The sequence below is a fragment of the Dasypus novemcinctus genome, chromosome 6 (genome assembly GCF_030445035.2).
Source record: "Dasypus novemcinctus isolate mDasNov1 chromosome 6, mDasNov1.1.hap2, whole genome shotgun sequence".
NCBI lineage: Eukaryota > Metazoa > Chordata > Mammalia > Cingulata > Dasypodidae > Dasypus > Dasypus novemcinctus.
Window position 1 is genome coordinate 37,564,911 of NC_080678.1, and position 26,533 is coordinate 37,591,443.

Here is a 26,533-nt window from a genome sequence, read left to right on the forward strand (position 1 = left end):
CCAACTTATTGCAGCCCCCAATGTGACTCGGTCCCCGGAACCAGCTGCCTACCTGGCCCCAAGCCGGGCACTGGAGGGCAGAAGGAGGCGGCTCAGCCAGCAAGTCCAGAGCAGTTTTAATGGGTGGAGGCTGTACAAGGGGCAGGGCCCCTTGAGAAGGGAAAGCAAGGCTGGGCCACCCCGGCCTGTGCCCAGGGGCCTCCGCACAGATGCCCTTCCCCCACCCCTGGGAAGAGGGAGTGGGCCTTTGGGGAGGAAGAGGGGGAAACCAGCTCAGCCCCAACTCCTGGCCTCTGTCTGAGCCAAGCCCCAGGACGGAGGGGGATTGCTGGTGTCAGGGTGGGGGTGGTCTTGGCAGAAAGCAGTAATGTCATCAGGCCGCCCCCACAAAAAAAAAGCATCAAAAGTCCAGGGACCCTGGCCTCCCCCATCCCCGCCCACCCTGTACGAAAAAGTGCAAAACATTATCACAAAATGGGGGTCTCGGAGGGGTCCTTAGCCCAGGTTTCCGAGGTCCGTGCCCCAGCCCCACCCTGCTCCGGACACCGCGTCCGGCGCGGTTGGGCTCTGGGCCGGGGGCCCTGGCGGGTGGCCCGAGGCCGGCCCGGGCTCGGGCAGGGCCACATCATGCAGGTGCCCAGCGGGCACTGCCCCCCAAACGCCCACCCCCAACTCAGGGCTTCCGCGGCCCACTGCCTGCCCCTGCCCGAGGCTCCGAGCTGTGACGCTGGGCCCGGGGACGGCTGGCGGTGTTGGGCTGCAGGGAGGGACTGGAGTGGGAAGGGGGGATTCCATCTTCCAAGTCCCCAGCCTGGGCCAGTGCTGCCTCTACTGCATCCAGCTCCTCACTGCCCGCCTTCAGCTTGACCCGAAGCAGCGCTGCGTATGTACCATAACGGGATTTCTGGGGCAGAGGGGTAGGGGCTGTGAGAGCCCGCTCTCTACCCTCTGCCCCTCCCACCGCCATCTGAGCCAGGGCGGGACCGTAGAGGAGGCTAGGAAATGGAAGGTTCTTGCCCACCTCTGAAGCCCCCAAACCCCCAACACTGTGAGATGATGCCCTAGCTGGTTGGTGGCTCTGTGGGTGCTCTCAGGGCCACCAGTTTTAACAGTTAATCTTTCTCGAGCCTTTACCACACAGTTAGGAAACGCAAGCTCATCTCACTGCATCACCCTAGTGGGGGTGGAATGTTATCCCTGTTCCACAGAAGAGGAAACTGAGGCTCAGAGAGAGTAAGCAGCCTGCCCGAGGTCACCCAGCTGGTCTTACTGCACTAGTCTGTGCCTCCCTGGGGGGACACAGAGGCACTGCTGATTGAGAAAGAAGCCACAGAGGTGCCAGGCAGGGAGGCTCACCTCGAACTCCAGGTAGGCCTCCTTCTGCCGCTGCTCTTCAGCCTCCTTGCCCCGGGTCTTCTTGCCCAAATGGGCAGCCCGATGTTCCCGCAACTCACTTGCCATGGCCTTTAGCTTGGCTTCGTGGGTCCGCACCTGCTCCTCCTGGTGGCCAGGGGGAGCAGTCAGGGTCACTCTAGTCCATAGAGTGCCCTTGAGTGAATTTTAAAAAAAGAGAGAGAGAGATGCCCCTTCCTTTGGAAAAGCAGCACTTTGTATAAGATTCACAGCCTGGCAAATGGAGTTGGGCGGAATCCCCTCCACCCCATGGCCCATGGCCTGCAGCAGTGGAATTCCCATGAGCATATCCCTTGAATGCAGCTGGCCTGCTCTGCCCCACTCCATCCCATTTGCACTTGGACGAAGCTAGGGGTACCTGGGAGAGGCGGGTGGCAGCACTGGGCAGTAGAGGGCGGCTGAACTTCTTCTGGGAGCTAACAGCAGCTGGGAAGGGGGGTGCAGAGAACATGGCGGCCACCACATTGATGCGAGTGATCCAGGACTGCATCTGCTCCAGGGTCCTGGTGGGACAACACAGCGACATGGGACCTGTGCCCAGAGTTCCTGCCTAAGGGCCAGTGAGTTGGGAGGTGGGGGAAGGGGCCTGAGGTGGGCAGGATGAGGGCACTCACGGGGCCTCGAACAGGAAGACCCGCCAGTCAGCCGTGCGCAGGTAGAAGACGTGGGGCCTCTTGCTGTAGTCGCTGGCACGAGTGGCCAGTGCGTGGTGGATGCTGATGGCATTCTTGAGCTCTGCCTCTGACAGGGCCTTCCCAGGCTGGTACTCCTCCTACGGAGGTGCCCATCTTGTCCTGGCCCCAGTCCCAGCCTGGCCCGGCCCAGCCCAGCCCACCCCGACCTGAGCCAGCTCAGCCCCAGCCCCTCAGCCTGGCCCCGCACCTTCTGCAGGTAGAGGATTGTGCCCTTGAGGATCCCGTGGAAGCTCTTCCAGCCCCGCTTGCCCCGAGGTGCTGGTGGGGAGGGAGACAGGTCAAGGGGGCCGGAGACAGGCCCTCTCCCATCCACCCCCCAGACCCCCCACCTAGCCACGTACTCTTGCGGCAGTCAGGGTCTGCGTGCACCTTTCGCACCAGGGCCCCGTGTTTGTAGACGGCGGCCCCGGGCTCAGGAGTCAGGTCCAGGAAAGGGCTGGAGCCGCTGCCGCTGCCCCCGCTGACCCTCTTGATGACCTTGGGGTTGGGGTCGGCCAACTCAGACAGAGAGCGTCTCAACTCCTCCTCGTCTCTGCAGGTGCGATCACCTCAGAGGGGGCTGGCGGTGGAGCCACAACCCCCCCAGCCCTGGCCTCTGCACACCCAGGAATGGGGAGCGGCTGCTGCTCCCAGGGGTGTGGCTCCCCTCAGCCTGAGGCTTCTGGGGTCTGTCTCCAGCCTGAGACCAGACCTCTCCAGGGGGTAGCTGTGTCTCCCACCTCTGATGTGGGCTCCTTGAGACAGCGTCTCCTCCCTCAGATTAGTGCTCTCAAGCGTAAGGCCAGGGTAAGCCCACATCTCTCTCTTCCTCCCCTCATTGGTAACCAGCCCCATCCTTTCCATTTCTGTAGACACACCCCAGCCCTCACACCCTTCTTCATTCTACTCTGACTCAGCTCCGCCAACCATACCCAGCCTTGGGCTTTGCTCGTATCTTGTTGGCTAAATGGTGGCAGAAGGAAAAAGTAGCTTCCTAATGCCCCCCACCCAGTTTGGCCTGCAGGTGCTGTCTGATACCATCGAAATTGCACCCTCTCGCCTCTCACATGGCACCTATGCTTCATCTTGTTGTCTGGCCCCCATCCCTACCAACATTGTCTCTCTCTCCCACCCTCCCTTCCAGCCGCTGCCTCCTCATGGTTTCCCCACCCCTCACTCACTTAGATGCCCCATCTCTGCCTCTCGAATACTCACTTCCCTTTTTCTCTCCCCAAATATTTCCCTCCTTCAAGACTTGTCTCAAGGCCCAGTCTTGCAAGAACATACCCTGATCTCTGTGCACCACAGTCCTGGGCCCTACCTCCTGAGGTTTCCTCTCCTGCTGAGAGCCCCCAGCTAAACTGAGCAGTGACTTGGGTCTCAACAGATGGCAGCAAATATGAGTGATCTACTGACTATTTAGATGAGGGCTCCTGCTCAGAATGGGGGCCCCAAAACTAAAACTGGACCTCCTCCCTCAGGCTGGACTCTCCCAAGACTTACTCTGGGTCTCCGTTTCTACTGGGGGCTACCAAGGGTAGACATCATGGCTCCTTGTTCTGTGACACTCTGGGCTCCCTTGGACCTAAGAGGGGGCTCTCCCTGACTGGTCAGGGCCCTATCTCCAGAGGCTTCTGCTCTCCCACTAGGGTTGCCAGGGGACCTCCCCTTTTTGTTTCAGCACCCCTCCTCCCAGGCCAGCTGACAGCGGCCACCCACCCCAACCCAGTTTGTCATAACAACCCAGCTAGAGACAAGATGCAGAACCCAAACCAGGCAGACATCTCCAAAGAAGGAAGCAATGCAGCCTCACTGCCTCTCCCAGCCTCCCTTCCCCCCCCCCCCGACCCCACAGCTCCAGGACTCACATGGCCCACCCCAGGCAGCCCCTTCCCCATCCCCACCACACAGCCCCAGGACTCACATGGCCCACTGCAACTTCTCATTCTTGATGGAGCTGTACAGGGCCTGGGGAGGGAGGAACAAATCAGGGGAGTGCGGATCAATCCCAAGGGGAAGGCCACCATGTACCCCAATGCCAGAGCTCAGAGCCTGCCCTTCCAACTTGAGAGAGGAGATAAAACTAAGGGGGAGAGCAGGGCGTAATGACAAAGAATACCGCCTCTGGAACAGAGTTCCAGGACCCAGGCCCAGCTCCACCACTTCAGCTGCATGGCTTCCGGCAAGTATCCATGGCAGGAACAAGCATCATGACATGTTTAACCAAGGTCAAACATTTAGCACAGGGCATCCTGGCACATGGTTGATGCACAGTAAGTGGCAGCTGCTATGATTATTTTTATTGTTATTAATGATAAGCTGTCCAGCCTACTCAGATCCTGGGCAGAAGCAAAGCCCTGGAGGGAATGGAAAAGAGCGGCCCAAGAAGCTCTCCTTTTCCTACCCATGTGCTTTGGCCTGTTTCCACAAGATCAACCCACACATAGCATATGGGGAAACTGAGGCGCAGGAAAGGGTACTCACCCTGTCAGCTCCTTCCTTGGCTGGAAGGACTCACTGACCTGGCTTCCAATCCGAGGATGAACTGGGACTCTTCCCCAACCCAGGGGGCTTCACCAAGCCCCCTGCCCACTCACACCCTGCAAACACTAGTCTAGAAGGCAACAGTTTTAGCTTCCAATCCCCATTCACCCCAAATTCCCTGTGAGCTCTAGAATCAGCCACTTCCCCTCTGTATAGTTTGCCTGGGGGATAAGTTGGGGACCTTGAATGTGGTCACAGGAAAGGCTGGGCTCCAGCAGTGATGTGGGGGACCCCCGTTCTTGGGAGTGGCCTAGAACAGGGGGTCCATGCCAGCACCCCGGAATGTGGGGGCGCTTCCGCCAGCCTGTCTGTGAGTGGGTGTGTCTCCAACATGTGCTTGTCAGGCTGAGTATGTGGCATGTGATGCTGTCTGCGTGTGAGCTGGGTGCAGCAGTGACGTAGGTGCCTTCACCGTGATGGACACAGCTCGTACCCCCCAGCACACCATGGTCTCTGACTCTGTCACTGCCCAACAGCCACAAGCCCAGCCAGACGCCCTGTCAGGGGTGGAGGCAGCCCCACAGCACCCCACAAACACACATACACACACACCAGCACAACCCAGGCTCGTGCACACATAGCCCTCCCAGGATCCCAGACTCTAAGCCCTCACCCCACACACATTCTGGCCAGGAGGCTGAAGTGGCCAGCAAGACTAACTAACCTACAAGCCTTGTCTCCAACCTTCCAGTTCATTTCCTGCCGCCTCTGGAGACCTACTCTGGCCCACCGCCACACCTTGGTGCATCCTGAACCCCATCAGTGAGTCCCATGTCATGCTCCCACCTAAAAGACCCTTTTGGTCCCCAAACTCGTTCGTTCGAGAGGCCCACCTTGGTCCCGAGGTACGAGCCTCTCAGTCTGTGCCGCCCACCAACCCCCCAGTCCATGCCTACTCCTGGCTGCACAGGAGCTCTGTCCCTGCTGGGATCCCCGCCCCCCACCCCCAGGCCCTGGCCCCACTGATGCCTCCCTCAGACTGCCCCTCGGTCGCCGCGCCCTCGCCAGTCCCCTCGAGCGCTCCCCCAGGCTGGCGCGGGCCGCGGCCCTAACGCCCTCACCGCCTTTTTCTTCTTGCGGCTCTGCAGGCGGCTGACCACAAGGTCGGTGTAGAGCACGGGCTTGAGGCTGCGCGAGCGCTGCGGCCAGCCGTAGCACAGGGTCTCGGCGCCGCGGTGGGTGCGCCCGTAGCGCACGGAGCACAGCGAGCGCGAGCGCAGCCGCCCGGCGCTGCTGTGGATGCTGTTGACGCCGATCATGCTGGTCCGGCCGGCGCGCTGCGGCCCCCGGCCATGCCCCCGCCCGCCCGCGGCCCCCGGACGGCCAGGATGGCCGGACGGCCCGCGGACTACTCCCCCGACAGCCGGCGGAGCCGCCCGGCCTGAGCCCGGCCCGGCTCCCACCGACGCACTGAGCGCGCAGCGGCGGCGGCGGCGCTGTCGGCTCTGCAGCTTGGCGAGAACGGGCGGTGGGCGGGGGGTGGGGGGGCGCCGACGGGGAGGGCGGGAACGGCGCAAAATGGAGGCGCCCGAAAGAAAGAGGGACCCTCGGCGCGCCGCTACGGAAAAGGGGCCTGGGGAGGACAGCGGGGGACCTTTGCGTGGGGGGTGGGCTACTCTGGGAATATTGGGGGATCGGGCGCCGGGAGTTCCGAGGCGGGGGGCTGTGGGGGTGGGCTGACCCGGTAGGGTCTGGAGCTTGCTGCCGGCTCGTCCCGGTTCGGGGTGGGGGAGTGGGGGAAAGGCTGGACCGCCTTCTCGCCGCCCTTCTCCCAGTCTGCGGCGCAGGCTGGATGCAGCCAGGGAATTGTCCCGGCCTCACCCAACTCACCGGCCCGCAGATACGCCAACACCCATATATACCCGAACTCACCCAGTTCAGAGGCATACACCCCAGCCAACCAGACGCACCACTCACAGTCACTCACAGACACTTACAAATTCAGATGTACATTTCAAAGTACACACGCTTTAACTCACATACACGCCCCTACTCACGGACATGTCATAAATCAGACACAGCCAATGGGTAGACTACACCCCAGCACCCATCCTACACCCCAACTTCGACACACACCCTAAATCATAAGTCCTAAAGCACAAACACAGCCCACCTCAAACCCCTTGATTCAGACACCCTAAATCATACACATACAACTCAAGCATCACACCCCCAACTCGCAACAGGCACGCTCGCTCACTTTCCCAAACCCACAGTCCCCACACACGCCAGCTCACAGAACGCCCGAGGACGCCCTGTGCTCCATGGTGCTTGTGGAGGCTCAGGGACCCCTTTTGTCCAACCCGCGGCGTTTCTTCAACCGAACCCAGGCCTCCCGGCTAAAACACCACTGGACCAGGGAGGCGAGTGACTCCGGGGACGCGGAGCGCCCTTTCCCCCACCCGCACTAGTCCCTGCATAGCTGACCCTTCCCACGCCGGCGCCTCGCCGCGGGGCCCGCCCGAAGGCGCCGGGAGCACGCTAGCAGTCCTAGGTCCGTGCTAATTTGCTGAAAGAACTTGGGAAAGCCTTTGGCCCCCTCGGGCCCTGCTCCCCGCTCGGCCCCTCCAGCACAGCGGTACGCACCAGGAAGGTTTCTGTGGCGGCGGAGGGGGGGGAGCTTCGCCCCCCGCACCCGCGCCACGCAGGCAGCCCCCCTCCCACGCCCGGGGAACACTGGGGGAGGGGCAATGAAGACCGCAAACGTAGTGTCCGGGGCCGCCTGGTCACGTGGTTTCGACAGCCGGTTTCCCCTCCCCCGCTGCGCGCGGCCGCGACGGCACGTGTGTGCGCAGGTTCCCAGCGAGCCTGCGCGTGAGGGCTGGGGGAGGGGGCGGCCCCGGGCTGAGTCACGCGAGCCCGGGCACCCGCGGCAGGCGGTGGGGGCCAGCCGGCTCCTCCCCTTCCCCCTCTCCTTTCTCCGACTCAGCCACCATCTGGGTCCCCCCATTCTCCGAACCAGCTCCCTACCCTGCACCCCCCCACACCTTGAGCAGCTCCCTGGGGAAGTCGCCGCCATCGTTGAGGCCTTCCAGGTTCCCGATGAAGTCCCCGCAGGTCATGCGCTTCCCGATGTTCTAAAAGAGGGCGCAGAGGCCTGTGAGCTTGGGAGACCCTGGGCTATCCCAGGCCGGGAGATCGGAGATCGTGGGCCAGGGGGATGGTCTCCGGGCTTCATCCATCCCCCCCTCCACTCACGTGGCCATGGAGATCGGTGTTGAGTAGCATGAGGGCGCAGGTCAGCGTGTGGGCGCCGTCTGGGGAAGAGTTGACACGCAACCTCAGTAACCTTCCAGGGACTCTTTCCACGCAGCCAATCTCCCCAGACTCCCCAGCCCAAGCAGATCCCTCAGCAAGGCCCTCTCCATCTTCTCCCCTCTCCCTCCCCTGCTCCCTAAGGTGCTGGTGGTAGCCCGGCAGTCAAGCGCCTCCGTATCTGTGCATTAAACGCCACTGTGAGCAAGAGCATCCCACTCAAGCCAACCACTGCCCTGCACATATATGTAATAACTGCATGGAAACACACCTGCCACATGCCTCTTCACAACACACGCTTGACCCTAGCACACGCATGGAAATAAGAGTGGTGTGCATGCATGCTCACATTCACTCCTGCACACGCTCATGCCACTATGCACTCAGGGTGCCCAGCCATCTCCCTCAGTGGACAGCAGGAACAACCCTGGGCGCCAGACCCCTCACCCTCTGAGGACAGGGAGCCAGGATTGCACTGGAAGTATCGCTGGGAAAAGTGGGCCAGCACACGCTCCCTTTCCTGGGTCTCACCCATTAAGGCCAGCTCCTTCAGAAACACCCTGAGAAGGGGAGAGAGAGAGGACGTCACTCCCTCCCCAGGTCCTCTTTGCAGGCAGCCTGGCCCTGCCCAGCCAGCTTGAGAAGGGTGGCATCAAGGCAGCTGGGGGAGACACTGGGCCTCAGAGGAGGTACAGCTGAGGCCCTGCACTCCAAGCCTAGAGAGTGGGAGCTGCCCCCAAAGGGCTCAGAACCCACCTGAGGGCTTGGTCCAGAGTCATGCCTGTGAAGACAAAGAACTTGAGGTACTCGCCAGCCACCAGTTTGCTGAAGTCATTGCTGTGGACACAGCAGAGAGACATGTGGGGTTACTAGCGGGAGTGTCATGGGGTCCGGAAGGGGTTACCCAGAGTCCTGGGAGCAGTGGATGGAGGGGGTAGGAGGTGCTGCCCCCCCCGACCCCGATGCATCCCACTCCGCCCAGTCCAGTAGAGTTACTTTTTGCCCAGGTGCCGGGCCACGTCAGCCTTCCTGAAGCCATCGAGTCGGTACAGCCTCTTGGCTAAGCGTTGCGCAGCCTCCAGGTCCGCTTTCTGCCCATTGGACAAGGTGTCCGTGCTTCCCAAAGCCAGCCGCTCCGTGCTGTCCAGCTCTGAGTCCGAGTCAGACACGAGCTGGCTCAAGGGTGGCTCGCTGCCAGGGTAGGACACCAGCTCAGGGGAGGCCAGGGCCCTGAGAGGCCAGCCAACCCTCCCTCTGCCTCCAGACCAAAATAGTGGAGAAGGGGAGAGAGGGACATGGGGAAGGCATTTTTCTTTTCTCCACAGAAGAGATTTTGCAGGTTCTCTCCGTCAGCCTACTCCATCCTTTCTACCTTCTCTGTGGAAGTCCTGCCTCAAATCTAACCCACATCCATGGTGCCTTCGTGGGTGTTCTGGCTGCATCCCCAAAGTTCCCATGAGCCTTCATTTGCTATTGGACACAGATTCTCCATCCCCTCACTGCCCCTAACTCGGAACACAATCCTCTCTTTCCGAGAATCTGGGCCAAGGTGGGAAGGATGGGCTTCGAGGGAGGAATAGTGGAGGGTCAGGCGAAGATTGGAGGGCAGTGGGGATGCCCCTAGGCTCTCCTCCTATGGCTGTCCTCCTCCCCCTTAGGAAGAAAAGCCACCTTCTCTCTGCTTCCCTTCCACCCTCCAAGAAGCATGCCCTGGGGTAGGGGGGGTTAAGGGTCACGGTGCACACCCCACCCCTTTTTCTCCCCCCTCTTCCCTTCCCACCCCAGCTGCTCTACTCTCAAAGCCACCTGTCACCCCAGAGACAGAGGCCGGAAACTCCTGGTTGCTAGGCAACCCTGTCTCCCTGGCCACCCCCTCCTGTTGCCATGGCTTCCATGACTGAGAGGGTAGCTGGTGGAGGGGGGAGCAGAAAGGTTAGACTGTGAAAGGACTTCCTGGAGAAGCGGGAGATGCCTGATGGAGGAGTCACAGGAATCCTAAACAGATTAGAGAGGTTCTGCCTGGGAAGTAAGAGCCCTCCTGGAGAGAAAGGAACGTGTTCTCTGGGGACTCTTCAACCCTAAATCATGGTTTCTCAAGTCACTGGATCTGAGACCAGAGCGAGTGCCCTTGCCTCCCAGCCAAAGGAAGTAGTCCTCCAAATGGGAAGAGCAGCATCTGCAGCCCCTACCCACCCCACTCGGGGGTAAGGGATACAAACTGCATCCCCACGTTCAGGCTCTGTCCCTTGGGGCAGCTGCTCTAGGGTCCTGAGGGCCTCAGGTCTGAGGGACCAAAGAAATCACTCACCTGCCCAGGGGTGCTGTGCCTAGCCCAAAGCTGTCCTCCGAGTGGCACGGACTAGGGGGCTCCCTCCCTGGGGCCAGCTTGGCTCTGGCCTCCGCCTCCTCCTCCCCTCTCTGTGTCCAAGGCCCATCAGCAGCAGAACTGGTACCAGAATCCGGCTCAAGAGGGGCAAGGGGGGCAGGAGCAGATGGGTCAGGCCGGGGGGCAGGAGGTTGGGGGGGCAACTCGAAGGTGAAGAAGGGGCTCTGGGTTGGGCCAGGTGAGGCCAGGGCCTCCAGTGAAGCGAGGCTGGTATAGGAGGTGCCCTTGGCCCGGTGTGACTCCAGGATGGCTTCAAACACGCAACTGAAAGAGTCAGGCCCATCAGCTGAGGGGCTGGTCCCAGGTAGAAAGGGCACAGGCGACTTGAGAGGCCCAGGGTAAGGCGTCCGGATCCCTGGCCTGCAAGGGCAGGGAGAATCTCTGATGAGGGGCACCAGCCATGGCCAGAGGGCAGATCTTGGGCATTTCATTGAATTCTCACACTAACTCTGTGAAAAGGATTATCATCCCCATTTCATCGCAAAAAGAATGAGGTTCAAAGATAGGAGACCACTTACTTGAGACTGTACAACCAGGATTCAGAACTCTGACCCTGTCTGACCCTGATGCTCAAGACTCCCTGATGCCTAACCCACCGCCCCCTTCAAAAACAGAGCTACCTTGTGCCCCCCAAGCTACTCAGTGCCCCTGGAGCACCCCAGCCTTGCCCCCAGCACCCAATCCCCTTCCCCTCCCTCCCTGCTAATCTCCCATTCTCCTCCTTCTCCCTGATCCGCTCCCCTCCTGCCATCCCATTTCTATTTCTGGCAACATCTTAGGAGAAGATGAAGCTCCAAGCTGCAATGGGGTGTGAGACGGGAGAGGAAAGCCCCCACGCTCTCCACTCTCCCACCAGCATGCAAAATCCAGACGGATGCTTCCATGTGCCCAGGCTTGAGTCTGTCCCCTGGCCTCTTGCTCTGCCCCCTTTTCTTCTACTAGAACCCCTCCTGCTTCCTCTATCCTGGCTGACCCCCAGCCTCCTGGGTTCTTACCTGGTGCCCCACCCTCTCCCCTAGTGTTCTGCTGGGCCTCAGACCTCTGTCCTGAATCTCTGCTACCCACACTGCACTGTCAGCACCGCCAGCTTAGTCCTGGCCCTCCCAGTCCCACCCTCATCTCTATTCCAGACTCTGTGTCCCCAGCTCTGCCACTGGGCCAGGGTAAAGGAGCAAGCCACCTTCCTCTCCCACTCCCCACTCACCGGGCCCCCTCTGAGGCCTCAAACACCTCGTCGTCCACATCCTCTTCCCCGCCTGCCTCATCCTCGTCCTCATTGCCACTGCCCAGGCTGGAACGAGGGCCAGGGCATGGGCTGGGATGAGGGGCTGGTGGGAGGGCAGTGCCAGGCGGGCCCTCAGAGCTGGGCTGACTCTCGATGGCCGAGTCAGCCTCCTCCCGCTCAGCCAGCACCTCATCGATGTCCGTCTCGCGGTAGCACCTCAGGGGCACCGTGTCCAGGTCCGTCTCGGAGTACTTGGCTGCTCGCCCCACAGCCACCCCAGAGCCCTGCCCTGAGCCCACCCCGGGTGGAGCTGGAGGGGCCTGCTCTGGGGGCTTAGCACCTGCAGTATGCATAGGCATCCAGGTCAGGAGGTTATCCAGGTTGACCCCCTGTCCTGATCCTGTTTTGGGGTCACCCCCGCTGCCTCATACTGGCAGGAAGTTCTTTCATTGTCTAACCACAATTCTTCCTGCTACAAACTCAGCTTGTTCTTGATGCTAGCAGAGCTCATTTCAAACCAAGTTCTCGTCAAAAAGCTTGGAGGGACCTGAAGGAGACCAGCCTCTTTTCTCCTCTGAGGGATGACCCTTGAGATCCTGCCATCCCCTCCCTCTACTCTCCGACTTCCTCTGGGTGCCCAAGCCAACCCTTCTCCCAGTCCTCCCCGTCATAACACAGGTGTGGCCTGGAGAGGCATTAGCCAACTCAGAACCCAGGCCGGGGTGGGGGAGGTCTGAAGGAAGTCTCCTACCAAGCCCAGCTGCTGTGGGGTGGGCCTTGCTGTGATCCCTTCGCCTCAATCCCGTGCCTTACCTGAGCTGGGGGGGTCCAAGGAGCCATAGAAGAATTCCCATTTGGCTCGAGCAATTCTCTGGGCATGAGAGGAGACTTCCCGGGGGGAGGACAAGTTGTCCCCCTAAGCCAAGGAAGGAGAGAGAAACCAGACATACAAATCCACAGAAACGTGGAATAGAAACAAATAGACACACAGAAACAGAGACGGAGGTGCAGAGACACAGAGACATGCACAGAAGGCAACAGAGAAACTGATTCAGCACCCATGGAAGGATTCAGAGCAAACAGCAGACAACCCAAGTGCACAGAGCTAGGCCTTGTCCCTTGTCCCTTCACTGGGGCTCTGGGGCCCAACAGGGGGTCACATACCTGGTTCAGGAGTCCAGTGTCAGTGGGTCCTTGGAACAGTGTGGCCAGGTGCTCAGGGGGACCCCCTAACCCATTGGGGAGAGAGGAGTAAAGGCCATCTGTCCCAACCTGGGATGGGACTGGAGGCCCAAGTGAGGGGCCTCGGCTGCCGGGCAGGACTGAGCCCCCTCTGGCTGGGAGCGGATCTGATGTGGACGCTTCCAGCCGCAGCTTCCGGTTAGAGCCAGGCCCAAGGGCTGGGGTGGGCCTGGGAGGAGAGACCCCACCCAGGTCCCAGCTCCGGCTCAAGCCTCCGGGAGCAGGTAGCCCATTCAGCGGCTTCACGCTGGCCTTCTCCACGAAACGGAAGATGACCACAGAGCTCTGGGCTCCTGGTGGGGGCTGCCCAGTGGGTGAGGAGGGTGCCCAGGGTGAGGGAGCAGCATGGGGTGAAGGGGGGCCACGCAGGGGTGTACAGGGTGCTGTCACACGTCCCAGTTCCCGGCTCCGGGGGCCTGGACCTGCCGCCCGCCGTAGCAGGGAGCCTGTGCTGCCATACATGCTGGCTGGGGGGCTCTGGGGCACAGGGCCTTCGGGGAGCCAGCGGCGTGGGCATCGTGGTGGGGAGATGGCACAGTCGCCTTCCGAGCAGAAGCGCATGGCACCTTGGGCCATGCTGGGGCCGGGGGTCAGGCTGGGGGGGCAGGGATGGCGAGGCCAGGCGGGAAGTGAGGGGGCAGCATGCTCTTCAGACAGGCCTGTAAGAGAGTAAGGGGAATAGGGGTGAACTGTGGGGGAGGTGGACAGGCAGGAGAGCTAGGAGAGGGCGGGGGAAGCTGGCTGGGGCCGCTGAGCACCGAGAGTCTGGTCCACACTGGGAATATGGGATCACTGACCCCACCCCAGGGTATGATCTGACCTCCTGCATGGGCTACTTCCATGGAGGCCTGAGGAGAAAAATGTCCCCCCAAGGGACCCCTGGCATCTCTCATTCTGTGCAGGACCCTGAGCATCAGGGAGAAGAGGAAGCTATTTCAGAAGTGGGGTGATCCCAGATTTTCTGTAGCATTTTGTAACTGCTTCTGGTGGGAGAGAGGTTGGTACCCCACCCGCTGGACCACAGGTGCCAGACAGTCATCACTATCATACAGCCCTGGGACCTCACAGTCCCTCTTAGGGAGGCCCTTCCCTTGGGGAGGGAGAACTCAGGCTCCCTGGAAGGAGAGGGAGGAAGAAGAAAGGGTTATGTAGGGACAATGAGGGCCTGAGAGGCACAGGGCAGAGGGGAGGGAAAAGGCCTGAACAGAGGCCCCTACCCCATGCAGCTGAATGGGAAAGGGTCTTTCTTGTCCTCCACACAGGTACAGACCTACACACTGACAATACATAGAGGCATGCGTGCACACACACACAAGCATACATAAGGACAAATACTTCTGTGTACAGTTATTCACAGGCAATACCCTCTGGCACACACAGACACAGGAATACACATATACTGCTCAAAGACACACCCTCACACACTATCATGGTCACAACAAGTATGTGTGTAATGGAAAGGCACACGCTTCTTTTACACACACAGTCATACAGATGGGAACATACAAAGAGATTCAAATATACACACAGGCCCTCACTCTGCTGCACACAGAGACACGGATATATCAGACACTTAGAGACCTGCTAGTGTACAGTCACATGCAAATACTGTTGCACACTTACATACATACTCAAGCAGGGACACACGCCCTTCCCCTCCACACCACCAGTCACAGGTGAGAGTTAAGGGGGTGCATCCTCCTCCTCTCTGCCCCCAACCCCAGTCAATGTGCATGACAGATTTTGTCCAGCCTGGGAGGGAGCCCAAAGAGGTAATGGGGCCTCTGGTGGCAATGCAGGGTAGGAGCAGAGGTCAGGAGCAGCAACCCTGCCAGGCAGGTTCCAGAAGCTCAACCGCGGCCCAGCGCGTCCCCTGGGCAGCTCGGTCTGGGAGCCACCTCAATACTCACCGCTGCTCGCAGGCAGCTGGGGCCGCGGAAAGGCAGGGGAGAGGCTGGGCCCAGCTCAGCGGTGCCGGCAGAACGGCTCCCTCTCGCTCCGGGCCCGCCCGCGTCTCAGTCCCTCCTCCTCCCCCCTACGCGCCACTCAGGCGGCGCTAATCCACCCCCCCCTCCGCTCCCCCGGGGCCCGGAGCCCCAGGGGCTGCCCCCCGCTCACAGTGGCTCTCGGCTGGACTCTCCCGCCAACCCGAGACCCGCCCCTGAAGAGTCGGGGCGGGGAGGGGGGAGGGAGCTGGAATCCCTCACGTGCCCTACCCCTCTTGTGTCCACGTTGCGCTCACCCACCGCCCCTGAACCGCACGCAGGGCCCAGCTGCACACGCGTGTCCTGCTCTAGACCCCACGCGTGTCCCTAGGCGGCTGCCACATGACCTGTTACATGCCACACGCGCTCCCGCCTCCACGAGCACGCGGCCGCGCTAAGCGCAAGGTATAGGAGTAGACGGGACCCGCCTCCCCCGCCCCCAACCCAGAGACCGTCAACTTGCTGGAGGGGAGTTCTGGGGAATACTACTTCGACCCTTCCGGCATTCTGAGTTTCGGATCCAAGAGACCCAACCCTGACCACCCACCCAGGGTGCAGTAGGAAGGATGTTAGTCAGACTTAAGGAAGAACTTCCTTGCTGCCTGAGTTAGGTGTCCCACCAGCCTGGGGGTAATAGGTTGGACGAGATGACTCCGGGACTGGAGGAAGTAAGGGGAAACAACCCTTTTCTCGCTCGTGCCCTTGGTCAGGGTAGAAGGGTGCCCTTGGCCCGGCTATTTTAAGAAAGCGCCTCTTGAGTTTCTATGGCAACTGCTCTCCTAGGAAAGGCCAGAGCAGGCAGGTAGTGACTTCAGAAGGAAGAAAGCGTCTGTTGGGGCGGTCAGGGGGCGCGGGGACGTGCGAGGCGGGGACGCGCGGGGCTCACCGCGGGGAGGGGCGGCGCGGGTTCTGCGTGGTGCTGAAGGGGACAGCGCCAGATTTGTCGCACTGCGCAAGCGCAGAAGCGCGAACAAAGCAGGGTTGGGGAGGCGCCGCTCTGCAGGAGATGGTGCGCGCCCACGTGGCTCTATCCTGGCGAGGTCAGTCCTCCCATCTTCCCCCTCCCCAGGCAGCTGAGGAAGAAGAGGAAGCAAGTCCCTCACCCATCCTGATCCTCTTCTGGTCCTTTCTTTTGCTGGCCTCTCCCTTCTCGCCAGGGTGGGGGAGCGTGGAAGGGATTCTGGGAAAACCAGCTTGCCTGGGTTTTCTATCCCCGACTCTCTTGACCCCGCACAAGGCACTTCCTCTCCAGGGCCTCGGTTTCCCTATCATTAAAATGGAGTGACAGCACATTCCTGTCCACCTTGCTAAATGTCAGAAATCCTGATGAGTTAATGAACAAGAAGCAATTTACGTTATGAAGAGTCAGGTAAAGCGGTTGCACTGAGGGATCGTGCAACTCTGATGAAGGGTAGCTCCTAGAAACGACTGTGTCGTGCCACCATAGCCCTCGGCGTTCTCCTCTCCTCTTTCCTCCCACCCCATATCAAGGAGGACGAGAAAGCACTCTGCAAGAGGTTCCCGGGAAAGGACCCTGGAAGTAGGGTCTGGGACTCAGTGGGATGACTGCCTAGAGGCTGAATCTATAGCTCTGGGACGTAACTGACACAAGGAGAGCTCAGCTCCAGGCCTCACAACTAAACCCCCAAGCCTGTAGACAAGAAGGAAAACGCCAGCGGGCTGAACTGAGCACTCATTCTCAGATCTCTGGATCTTCTTGGGGAAGGAAAGGGACCCAGTTGGGATATAGTCCTTCTTAGCCACCCTCTTCCCCCGCCTCCCTTTGTCTCTCTCCTCAGGTGTAAACTTGGGTGAAAGGGGCTGGATAGCACTATACTTCGCAATTAAACAGGAATGGGCAAGTTTGCTTGATTAAAAAAAAAATTCTAGCTTCGTCTCTTCATTCATTCATTCAACAATTAGTTCTTGAGCACCCACTGCGTGCCAGGTAGCAAGGACCTGGATAGTTTCTCCCCAGTTTTCAAAGTCGCTAAAAGCAACTAGGGGGCGGAGGAGGGACCTGGCTCCACCTCTTCTGCGTTTGGCCTTGTGTATTCCTCCATCACCACTTCACTCTGAGGTGGCCACTGGCCCAAGACGAAGTCAGAAGTCAGTCTCTTGTGTCCCTCGCGTTCCCCAGCTCAGGGCCTCAAGCCCTGTAGCCGAGAAGGCTAAGAACTATGTTTCACCTCCCGCCTGTTCCCCCTCAGACTTTCGGAAAGGGTTCTTCAGTGATACGGCACTCGATTGAATCGGTCTGTCTCTACAGCCCACGGAGGCGGGCTTTCTGCGGCCACTCCGAGGCCGGTGTGTGGAGACCTTGCTGCGCACGCGCAGTAGGCAGCCGATGGAGCCACCGATGGAGCCGTCCGGAGGGGAGCAAGAGCCCGGAGCCGTCAGGTACCGAGGAGCGGAGGGGCCGAGGGTGGGAGAGAAATTTGGGGGAGGGGAGCTAAACGGGTCTGGGGGCTGCTCCTGGGAGCAGGAACACAAGAGCAGAATGGAGGCGGACTCTCAGGTAACAGATCGACCCCGGGGCGCTGCCGCCAACGCCTCTTTACCCGCAGGCTTCTGGACCTGCCCTGGGAAGACGTGCTGCTCCCACACGTCCTAAGCCGGGTTCCCCTGCGCCAGCTGCTCCGGCTGCAGCGCGTCAGCAGGGCCTTCCGGGAGTTGGTGCAACTGCACCTGGCGGGGCTGCGCCGCTTCGACGCCGCTCAGGTGAGCTGGGGACCGGAGCCCCGCCTCCAGCCCAGCCCCCGAGTCCGCTGTCCACCCTTCCGGTTCGCTAGGGCCGTCCCGCGAGCGATTTGCGGAGCGGGACGTCCCAAGGACGGGCCCCTGGTTCAGAGGGCGGGGGGTCCTCTCCCGGGAGGGCGGGCGGCCGCCAGGGAAGAGCTCCTCAGGGGCGGACGGGAAGTACCCGTCCCGCCCCCGCGGCGGGCTGAGAGTCGGGGTGCCTCCCCGCCCACAGGTGGGTTCGCAGATCCCGCGGGCCGCCCTGGCCGGGCTGCTGCGGGACGCCGAGGGGCTGCAGGACCTGGCGCTGGCGCCGTGTCACGAGTGGCTGTCGGACGAGGACCTGGTGCCGGTGCTGGCGCGGAATCCGCAGCTGCGGAGCGTGGCGCTGGCCGGCTGCGGGCAACTGAGCCGCCGCACGCTGGCGGCGCTGGCCGAGGGCTGCCCCCGCCTGCAGCGTCTGTCGCTCGCGCACTGTGACTGGGTGGACGGGCTGGCGCTCCGCGGCCTCGCCGACCGCTGCCCGGCCCTGGAGGAGCTCGACCTCACCGCCTGCCGCCAGCTCAAGGACGAGGCCATCGTGTACCTGGCGCAGAGGCGTGGCGCCGGCCTCCGCAGCCTCTCGCTGGCCGTCAACGCCAATGTCGGGGACGCCGCCGTCCAGGAGTTGGCTCGCAACTGCCCGCAACTCGAGCACCTCGACCTCACCGGCTGCCTCCGCGTGGGAAGTGACGGCGTCAGGTGCCTGGGCACGGGGGGTACGCGGTTGGGGAAAGGGGCTGTAGTTGTCAAAAGGCAGAACTGGGGGGTTCTGGACCTTCCTGTTACCAAGGCACCCCTATTCTGAACAGAAAGGACCTCTATCTAGGATTGCCTAAGCCAGAGAGCCCACATACTTTAGAAACTTTTTTTAACCAATATTTACACATGGGTAGATTTCAGGCAGTCAGATTTCTGGCTTCTCTTTAACGGAGAAAACCTTGCAACCCTTAGCAGGGCCAACAAGCAGGTTCCCGCAAGAAATTCCCCTGTTCACTAGAGGCATTGATTGTATGACCCTAAGCCAGGCCCCCTCCTTTGTGTACGGTGGGAAAAAGTATGCCCAGCCTGGAGAGAAACGGACTATGCTGGAGCAGGTCGGAGGCAGAGTGGGCCTGGGGCCCCGCCCCCTCCGCGGGCGTGGTGGCCTCGCACCCCTAGCCTCTCCCCACTCCCTCCCCAGGACATTGGCCGAGTACTGCCCGGCGCTGCGTTCACTGAGGGTGCGGCACTGCCACCATGTGGCCGAGCCCAGCCTGAGCCGCTTGCGGAAGCGCGGCGTGGACATCGACGTGGAGCCGCCCCTGCACCAGGCCCTAGTGCTGTTGCAGGACATGGCCGGCTTTGCACCCTTTGTCAACTTGCAGGTCTGACCTGTCTCCGCCGGTTGGGACGCAGCTGGACTGTGTGGCGGGGGCCTGACTGTGAGCTGTAGGGAAACTGGACTGTGGGGGCCTCTAGTGAGGGGCCGGTGCCCTGCCTCACTCTGGAGCTTCAAATAAAGAGCTTTTTACCCCCTCTTGCCTGGCAGCTGCTGCCCTGTTGAAGACGTGGATGTTGGGGCGGGGCGGGAAGCTCAGACAGAGTACCCCACCTCCAAGGCAGAAATGACCAGAATGCACTCACACCTTCCCCGGGCCACCTTTACTGTGCCCATGAACAACTCCAAGAAATAACACTGTGGTGCAGAAGTAGAGAAGGGGCACAGAAGTCAGGGAAGCCTCTGTGTGGGGGTATAGGGCTCCGGCATCCCTCTAGCAGAGTCTGGCACATGCCTCAATGGAAGCGGTACTTTCTGGCTGGCTTGAGGTTGATGTACGTGGCCTTCATCTCCTCAGCCTCAGGGTTGCGGACGTCTTTGAATCGTTCCCCTTTGGTGCTCACTACCTGGTTGTCAATGTAGCGGATCAGCTTCTTGGGGGCCTGTCAGGTAGTCAGGCAGTGAGTGGCAGAAACCAGGAGACTGTCCCACTCACTCCATACCCCTAGCAGCCCCAGCCCTCTCACCTCTCTGGGAGCCATGGGCCGGTGAATCTTCTGATCATCTGCGCTATCCACCATCATGTACCTGTCAAAAACTGGCTGGGTGAAGCTCTCGACTCCCTGAGAACACTCTCTGGGCCCCAGCCCAACCCAGCCCAGCCTCAACTCACTTCTGCAGGATGAAGGACTTCAGCTCATCCTTTTGTGGGCCTCTGAGGCGCCTGGGCAGGTCCTGTAAAGAGGGGAGGCCTGGTCTAGGCCCTAAGGCACAGGCAAGGGAAGCAGGTGAGGGCAAGCTAGAGGGTGGGGGCTTAGCACCAAGGTGGAATACAGCTGAGGCCAAATGGTGGGGGAAGGAGGGAGCCAGGCCTGAGTCCTGGCACTGATGGGGAGGGATGGGGTTGGATACCTGGTTGGGGCTATCCCAGGCTTGGGGCCCCTCTTCCTTCCCCTCTACCAGCATCTGTACAGCTTCTTCCAAGTCCCCCCGAGCTTTAGCCAGCACCCACTCGGCCTGTCCCACTGAGCAGGTGGGAAACATCTCCAGGAGCACATCTACCCCTGGCAGCAGCTCCTCCTCAGCACTGGTTGCCTGTGAGCACAAATGTTGACAGAAAGCAGAACTTCCTCCTGTCCCACCCACTCACTTCCACATCCGTACCTTCTTCTACCAGTACCTTGTCTTGGGTTTCCCCGGCAACAGTGGGAGAAGACCTGATCTCTTCTTTGACCTTTTCAGGTCGCTGCAGGGGTTCTGAAGAGATGGGCACCTGTTCTTGGACCCCAGAGCTCTGCGGCTGCAGGTTCTCTTAAAGGGGTAGAGACAACAGCAGGTTTGCCAGAATTATGAATTACCCAAGTGCCCAGATTCCCAAACTCACCTTTGTTCCTGGCATCACTCAGCTGCCCTGAGAGCTTCTGCATCATGTCCCCTATTGTGCCCCTGAGAGGACAAGGAGGGTAGTGAGGGGATAGCTGTGCCCACCCCACACAGCCAGCCAGCCCCCCTGCTCCTCTTGGTCCCAGCCAGGCCCCACCTGGGAATGTGGGCGAAGCCAGGCACATAGGCCTCCATCATCTCAGTGAAGGCCTCCATGTCAAAGTTCTCCTCCGACAGGCCTGAGGGGCCCAGGTCCTCCAGGACCCCAAGAACATAGGAGAAGATGACCTCATCCAAGCCGCTGCAGGGAGGGGACAGGATAAGACCTGGGTAGGACACTGGATCCTCTAGCACCCCTACCTAAGACTCTTGCCCCCGGCTTCAGGGGAACCATGAGCCAGACCTCAACCCTTGAGGCCAGAGATTATCCTACCCTCTCTCAGAGCTTTTGTTTCCCACCTGTCCAACAAGGATGACAGGGACAGGATGAAGGGTAAGGCCTCCCCAGCAAATCATGATCAGCCCTCCCCCACCTCAGAAACAGGGATGAGTCCTTTCCACCCGTCTTTCCAATGGCCAGGGCCTAGAAGACTGGCTGGCAGCTCCAGCCCTGGCCTTGGCATGACCCTTCTCGGGGGAGAGCTGCCTCTCTACCTGAGGTCGGCCTCTGGGAGATGTGTCTGGACAAAGGCAAGGAGGGCTGCACTGACAATCCTCTCCAGCTCCATGCTCTCGCCTCTTCTGAAGGGAAACAAGAGAGAGGATTGCCAGGCCCTCTTCTCCCTGTCCCCACCCTTTTCACTCGGCCTGGAGGCGGCCAGCTCCTCCCTCGTAGACTGTTGTGGAACCATCTGTCGATGTTGCCCTTAGCTTCCAGCTCCCCAGCCCTCCCTCACTCCCCCAGCAGGGCCATGTCCCCCTCCCTGCCCCACTCTTTACCTCCTCCAGTCTGAGGACAGGACAGAGAACTGTCTCTCCAGAGAAGGGCTGAGTTGAGTCTGTCATTCCCCACTCTCACCCCTCCACCCTCCTCACTCCCACCTCTCACAGCAGGCCCAGACCCTTTGGCAAGAAGCCGAGGTCTTGGGGTCACATGCCTCCTGGCTGTGGAATCCCACCATCGAGGGGGCCACCTGGCCCACAAGTCTGATCACAAGGGGCCCCATTGTCCAGCCCCCCAAGGAGCAGGCCTCAGGACTGAACCTAGCTTTTCCCCCATCCAGAACGGGCCACCCACCCTCTGCACAAAGGGGCTTTTCTGGCTTTGGGGCCCAGATGGAAGGGCAAGTCTTTAATGAATTCTCTCCTCCTGACCAATCCCTGCCCTTCCAACAGCATAGGACTCTACAAAGGACTTTCACAACTTCTTCCTAAGACCAACTGAGCCCTTGCCTACCTCTCCATCCATACCACTCCCCCCCCTTGCTCACTCCATTCCTGCCCTACCAGCCTCCTTGCTGTTCCTCAGACTTGCAAGCTGCTTCCTGCCCATATCCCCCGGATACCTACATTGCTTATTCCCTTATTTCCTCCAGGGCTCTGCCCAAATATCACCTCTGCGGAGAAACCTTCCATGATTAACTTATCCAAAATAGATATTCCCTCTAGTCCTAAAGCCTTATCCTGCTTCATTTTCTACATAGCACTTTCTACAACCTAATGTTATTTTATGTTGCTCAGTAAATATTTATTGACTACCTGCTTTTGACTCACGAAAGCCTGTGTTTGGGAGGCAGGAGCATGTAGGTGGTAATAAATGGCTCCAGATCCAGAGGCCTAAATACCTGTTTGTCATCTCACTCAAGAAGCTCAGAGGCACCTTAAATACCACGTGCCCCAAACTCATGATATGTCCTCTGATCAGTGCCCACCCCCCAAATATGTACCTCCTCCTATTTCATCAACTGACACAACCATTCATTCACTCAGCTGCCAAACCTGAAACTTGGTGATTACCTGTGATTTCTCCCTCTCTCACCTCTACCTGCTATATCCAATTACCAAATCCTGTCAAGATCTATTCCCTTATTTATTTCCAATCTAGCCACTTCTCCCCATCTCCAGTCTGGCTTCTGCTTCAACATCTCCACCAAAACGTCTCATGCTAAAGTCACCAGTTGCTTTTTCAGGTTTTGGTCTATTAGGTTGAACCATATGAACTCACTGATTTTGCTTGTTTCTTATTAAAAGAAAAAAAAAATCTTATGGTTTTGCCTTCTATTTGCCGTCAGCATCATGAGGCTTGGTTTCTGAACATCACACTCTCCTGTTTCCCTTCTTCTCTGGCCATTTCTTCCCAGGTTCCTTCTCTGTTCCTCTCTCCTCTGATCTCTAAAAGTGGCAGTTTCTCTGGCTCAGAGCTGGTCCTCCCTGCTTCTCACGCTGCCTCTCCCTCTCTGGAAGATCTCATCTAGGCCCATCACTTTATGTGCCAACTCTATGTTGCCAATTCTTAGATTGTCCTCTTGTCCAGTCCCTTTCCCTAAGCTACAGGCTTGTCCATCTACCACCATGACATCTCCATGTGGGCATCATACCAGGCATCTTACATGTCCCAAACTGACATTCTCTCAAGTTCTTTACTCATCCAGTCCTCAGTAAATGCATAAATGCATGTCCATGCACCCAGCTATTTATGCCAGGAGTCTGCGAGTTATCCTCGACACCACTCTGTCCTCCCCACATCCAATCAGTTGCCAAGCTCTGTCCATTAGTTCTCAATCACACCCATTTTTCTTCATCTCAACTTCCACTGGTCCATCTCTTGCCTTAACTACTGTGAAGCACTTCTGAATGCATCTCCCCTCTACCATCTTTCCCCCCAACAACCTCTTCACACCATAGCCATGTGAATTTTATTGAAAAATCATGTCATCCTCCTGCTTACAATCCATTAGTGGCTTTTCACTACACTTAAGGCCTTACCCCTGCCTCTATTTCTCATTATGCACCGCACCCTCCCTGGGTCACTCCTCTTCATTCTGGCTTTCTTTTAGTTTGCTAGCATTCAAGCTATTTCCTGGCAAGGGGCCTTTGCAAAAACTGTTTCCTCTGCCTAGACACCCTTTCACCTCCACCCTTTCACTACCTAACTCCTTCTCACATTTCAGGTCTCAGTTCAGAATTTTCTTCAAGGGTTGCTGTTCCTGACCCTCTAAAACTTGTTTGGTGCCCCCTTACCCCTACCCACCCCAAATTACACTCTCATTGCAGACTGCACTTTCCCTTATTTAGCAGCACCTTACACAGCTATAATTAAATTATTATTTGAGCAATGTTTAAAGTTTCTTCCATTAACACCTAGTTTATTCACCAGTGTACACTCAGTGTCTACCATGATGTAGGCGTTCAGTAAACAGTTACTGCCCAGATGAAGAAACTGAAGCTCAGAGGGTTTAATGACTTGCTGTAGTCTCAAATCTTGACTGTGATGGTCAAGATTTGAATGCAGGTGTCCTAGTTCAGTGTATATTCTAGGGGCTACTTTGAGATGGGAGGTGGGGTGATATCAAGACTCTGTGTGGGTTGGGACAGGGCTACTATCTACGATTACAGTTCCCTGCCACCCTGTGTGAAAATAAGTTGCTGTGACAGCACCGGGGTCATTTACAAAAGCAGGACCGAAAAGCCCTAGCCTATCAGGGAGATGCCTGGTTTTGAGCTTGCCTCTTGCTCCAATCCCCCAGCCATGCGCCCTGGGGAGAAGCAAAACTGCTCAGCCCAGGCATACCAGACCTCATCATGCATCTCCCCCAGGAGGCCAGGTCCCTCCAGAGGCCTACATGGACCCTTAGTTATATCACTCTCAAATCCTAGGTGCTGTTAGTTACCTGGCAACATTTGCAAAGACCTATGGCTACTGCCTGACAGCCCAGTTTCCAGGGAAGAAGCCTCTCAGGAATGTGTTTGATGCCTCTGGGTTTCTAACCAAGGTCTGAGAGCCAGAGTTGTTTTGGGGAAGCCCCTTACAGTACCCAAACACAATGTCTCCCCCCTCCCCCAAGCTTTTGCTCTTTTTCCTAGAGAACACACCCCCACCTTGTTCCTGGGCAGTGTAAACTTTTACCCAGCCTTCACAGCTTGCCACATCTCTCCTTTACCCTTCCACATTCCCCCAGCCTTCCTTAGCATTTCTTTCCAGCCAAGGGGCTCCCCCTAACAGCTTTTTCCCTGTCTGGGGGAGATTTGGTCTACCCAACTGACTTCCTAAGCTGTAGCACGTCTGAGCAATCTGCCTTCTCTAGGGTAAAAGCATGAATTCCTTAGGGAGTTTCAAATTTTGGATGTAGCCCATATATACCCCATTACTTCCTGGGAACCCCAAATCAGGGACCATTGGCTGGTGGCACCCATGAAATATGGCTGTCATCCTGTTGTGAGCCCTACTTAAATGTCTCTGATGATGATAATAATAGTACTTACTGCTTATAATGCACCATTGTTCTAAGCATTTTACATATATTAACTAGTTAAACCTCAAAATAACCCTAAAATACAGATATTAATATTACCCACATCTTACCCAGGAAGAAATGAAGGTACTGAGAGGTTAAGTGACTTGCAATTAAATGGCAGATTTACATCCAGGCAGTTTGGCTGCAAAGTGCTCACTCTGTACCACCTCTCATGATACAAACGGTGCAGTCCTGGCCTATATTCTGATCTTATCTCCCTAGCGGGCCCTCCTGTCTACCTCAGAATCCTTGCTCACACCATTCTCTCTCTCAGAATGTCTTTCCCTCTGTCTCTCCAAACCTTTTCATTCTGCGTAGCTCACTGCTTGCTTGCAGCCAACCCTGCTTGCCCCATCCTCACTGCACCCACCCTTAATGCCTGTTTCCCCAACTCCCGTCCCCCTCCCACACTCCCCCCACTGGTCTGAGAGCTCGGGGAGGGCCACAGGCTTGGACCCTCCAAATGCTGGATACAGACCCACTGGACAAAGTCAGATTAGAGGAAGCAGTACCATACTGTTTCCTGAGGGTGGGGATTGTGCTCAGAGGTGGAGGGAGAGCAGAATATGGTCATGTGGGAGGAGTAAGAGTCCTGGGAACCAGTGTGGGAAGTATCCTGGGTTGCTCGGGGAAGCAGCAAGGGGTCTAGCACGGAGGTCTTGGCTGCTTCTCCCAGCCCCTATGGAGCCCTACTCCTGGGTCCCTAGGCCCGTGACGCTTGTCCCAGAGGACACTAATCTCCCTCGACTCCCAAAGTCAGGTCCTAGTGGCGCCAAGGGCATTGAGGTATCCGGCATCCAGTCAGGAGAGAGCACAAACGTACGGGGCGGGGGGCAGGAAGTGGGGCCGCCATAATGGCCGACCCCTGAAGCAGGAGCTCTCTAAACCAGCCAGCGGGGTACCCACAAAGGTCTAGAATAGTGGGCCCGAGGGTAAAGGGATGCAGTTGCGCCCTGAGGCACACATGACGAGGCAGGACAGCAAGCTGGGACGTGCACTGATGCAGGCCATGGCGAAAATCAGGGGGTCAGGCGGGTCTCAGGGGAGTACCATGGGGGAACACACGGGACGGGTACCCTGGGTCAACGCTTTCCGCGACTCTCCTAGCCCTGGGCCAGGAGCTGGAGGGGAAATCACCTGCTCCGTCGGGCGCCGCGGGCGACTTGTCCCGCGCGGTGCAGCTCTCATCCCCCAGTCCCACCAACGAGATCAAAGGCGGGGCCCAGAGCGGTTCCTTCCACAGGCGCCGCAGCGGCCATTTTTGAGAAGGGCAGTTTGCCCTAAATCGGGCGGGTCTTCCTTCCCTATTACCAGCAGTCCCTGGGCTTTGGACTGGCTCCCGCGGTAGCCATTTTTGTTGAGGGCAGAGAGAAGTTAGGCGTTGAGGCCCGGCTTGTGGGCGGAGTCGGAAAGGCTTGGGCTGTATTCCCGCCCTGTTGCTTCTCTTCTCCCAGAGGCTGAGAACATTTCGACCCCACCTGTTATCTTACTGCCCCGCCCCCAGGATCTCCGCTCTTAATGGGCTCTTTCCCTTATTGTTCTCGTGTCTCCCCCGCCATTCTACAGACCCTGTGACACCTCGTTTGGAACTGGGGGCCTCCACCCCCAAACCTGATGTTTCCCCCCAAATCCCTGTGTCTTTCACCTCAGTGGCTGTCTTTCAATCAACTTCTAGGCGCTGACTTCCTCCACCCCCGACTGCCCCCTTTGCCGG

The 26,533-nt window shown here is 58.7% G+C and overlaps 3 protein-coding genes across 5 annotated transcripts; 1 reads left to right on the plus strand and 2 right to left on the minus strand.

Annotated features, from left to right (window-relative positions):
• Positions 1 to 99: 99 nt before the first annotated feature.
• Positions 100 to 15,835, minus strand: PSD (pleckstrin and Sec7 domain containing). Of its 2 annotated transcripts, none has more exons than XM_058298593.2 (17): positions 15,611 to 15,835; positions 12,662 to 13,398; positions 12,311 to 12,413; positions 11,477 to 11,837; positions 10,195 to 10,632; positions 8,883 to 9,077; positions 8,643 to 8,723; positions 8,334 to 8,446; positions 7,830 to 7,888; positions 7,619 to 7,708; positions 4,012 to 4,055; positions 2,450 to 2,640; positions 2,296 to 2,366; positions 2,028 to 2,185; positions 1,772 to 1,916; positions 1,357 to 1,500; positions 100 to 904 (listed from the first exon to the last, which is right to left on the minus strand). In XM_058298593.2, exons 2-17 carry the CDS (start codon positions 13,313 to 13,315, stop codon positions 674 to 676), a joined length of 3,078 nt encoding a protein of 1,025 aa, XP_058154576.1. In that variant the 5' UTR covers positions 13,316 to 13,398; positions 15,611 to 15,835; the 3' UTR covers positions 100 to 673. The 2 variants fall into 2 exon arrangements, with proteins under 2 accessions (XP_058154576.1, XP_058154575.1); XM_058298592.2 differs by lacking the exon at positions 15,611 to 15,835 and adding an exon at positions 14,650 to 15,103.
• Positions 15,836 to 17,036: 1,201 nt separating this feature from the next.
• FBXL15 (F-box and leucine rich repeat protein 15) lies at positions 17,037 to 19,022 on the plus strand. Its single transcript, XM_004478861.4, has 4 exons — positions 17,037 to 17,124; positions 17,292 to 17,445; positions 17,699 to 18,204; positions 18,686 to 19,022. The coding sequence occupies exons 1-4, from the start codon at positions 17,072 to 17,074 to the stop codon at positions 18,873 to 18,875; spliced, it is 903 nt and encodes a 300-aa protein (XP_004478918.1). The 5' UTR covers positions 17,037 to 17,071; the 3' UTR covers positions 18,876 to 19,022.
• A 105-nt stretch (positions 19,023 to 19,127) lies between these two features.
• Positions 19,128 to 26,081, minus strand: CUEDC2 (CUE domain containing 2). 2 transcript variants are annotated; one of them, XM_004478859.5, is made up of 9 exons: positions 25,957 to 26,081; positions 21,020 to 21,106; positions 20,523 to 20,666; positions 20,367 to 20,428; positions 20,163 to 20,293; positions 19,895 to 20,077; positions 19,656 to 19,717; positions 19,510 to 19,570; positions 19,128 to 19,425 (listed from the first exon to the last, which is right to left on the minus strand). In XM_004478859.5, exons 2-9 carry the CDS (start codon positions 21,091 to 21,093, stop codon positions 19,279 to 19,281), a joined length of 864 nt encoding a protein of 287 aa, XP_004478916.1. In that variant the 5' UTR covers positions 21,094 to 21,106; positions 25,957 to 26,081; the 3' UTR covers positions 19,128 to 19,278. The 2 variants fall into 2 exon arrangements, with proteins under 2 accessions (XP_004478916.1, XP_004478917.1); XM_004478860.5 differs by having other exon boundaries at positions 21,020 to 21,103; positions 25,957 to 26,035.
• Positions 26,082 to 26,533: the final 452 nt, after the last annotated feature.

What these genes read in the sequence shown, in the direction of transcription:
- FBXL15 (XM_004478861.4), top strand. Translation starts at nt 17,072, where the DNA reads ATGGAGCCACCGATGGAGCCGTCCGGAGGGGAGCAAGAGCCCGGAGCC. An exon ending in CAAGAGCCCGGAGCCGTCAG is followed by an intron (nt 17,125 to 17,291) that starts GTACCGAGGAGC and finishes CTTTACCCGCAG; the next exon opens with GCTTCTGGACCTGCCCTGGG. An exon ending in GTGGGAAGTGACGGCGTCAG is followed by an intron (nt 18,205 to 18,685) that starts GTGCCTGGGCAC and finishes CTCCCTCCCCAG; the next exon opens with GACATTGGCCGAGTACTGCC.
- CUEDC2 (XM_004478859.5), bottom strand. Translation starts at nt 21,093, where the DNA reads ATGGAGCTGGAGAGGATTGTCAGTGCAGCCCTCCTTGCCTTTGTCCAG. An exon ending in CTCCCAGAGGCCGACCTCAG is followed by an intron (nt 20,667 to 21,019) that starts GTAGAGAGGCAG and finishes CCCTCCCTGCAG; the next exon opens with CGGCTTGGATGAGGTCATCT. An exon ending in GGCTTCGCCCACATTCCCAG is followed by an intron (nt 20,429 to 20,522) that starts GTGGGGCCTGGC and finishes TTGTCCTCTCAG; the next exon opens with GGGCACAATAGGGGACATGA.
- PSD (XM_058298593.2), bottom strand. Translation starts at nt 13,315, where the DNA reads ATGGCCCAAGGTGCCATGCGCTTCTGCTCGGAAGGCGACTGTGCCATC. An exon ending in GAGGCCTCAGAGGGGGCCCG is followed by an intron (nt 10,633 to 11,476) that starts GTGAGTGGGGAG and finishes CTGCCCTTGCAG; the next exon opens with GCCAGGGATCCGGACGCCTT. An exon ending in ACACCGATCTCCATGGCCAC is followed by an intron (nt 7,709 to 7,829) that starts GTGAGTGGAGGG and finishes GCCCTCTTTTAG; the next exon opens with AACATCGGGAAGCGCATGAC.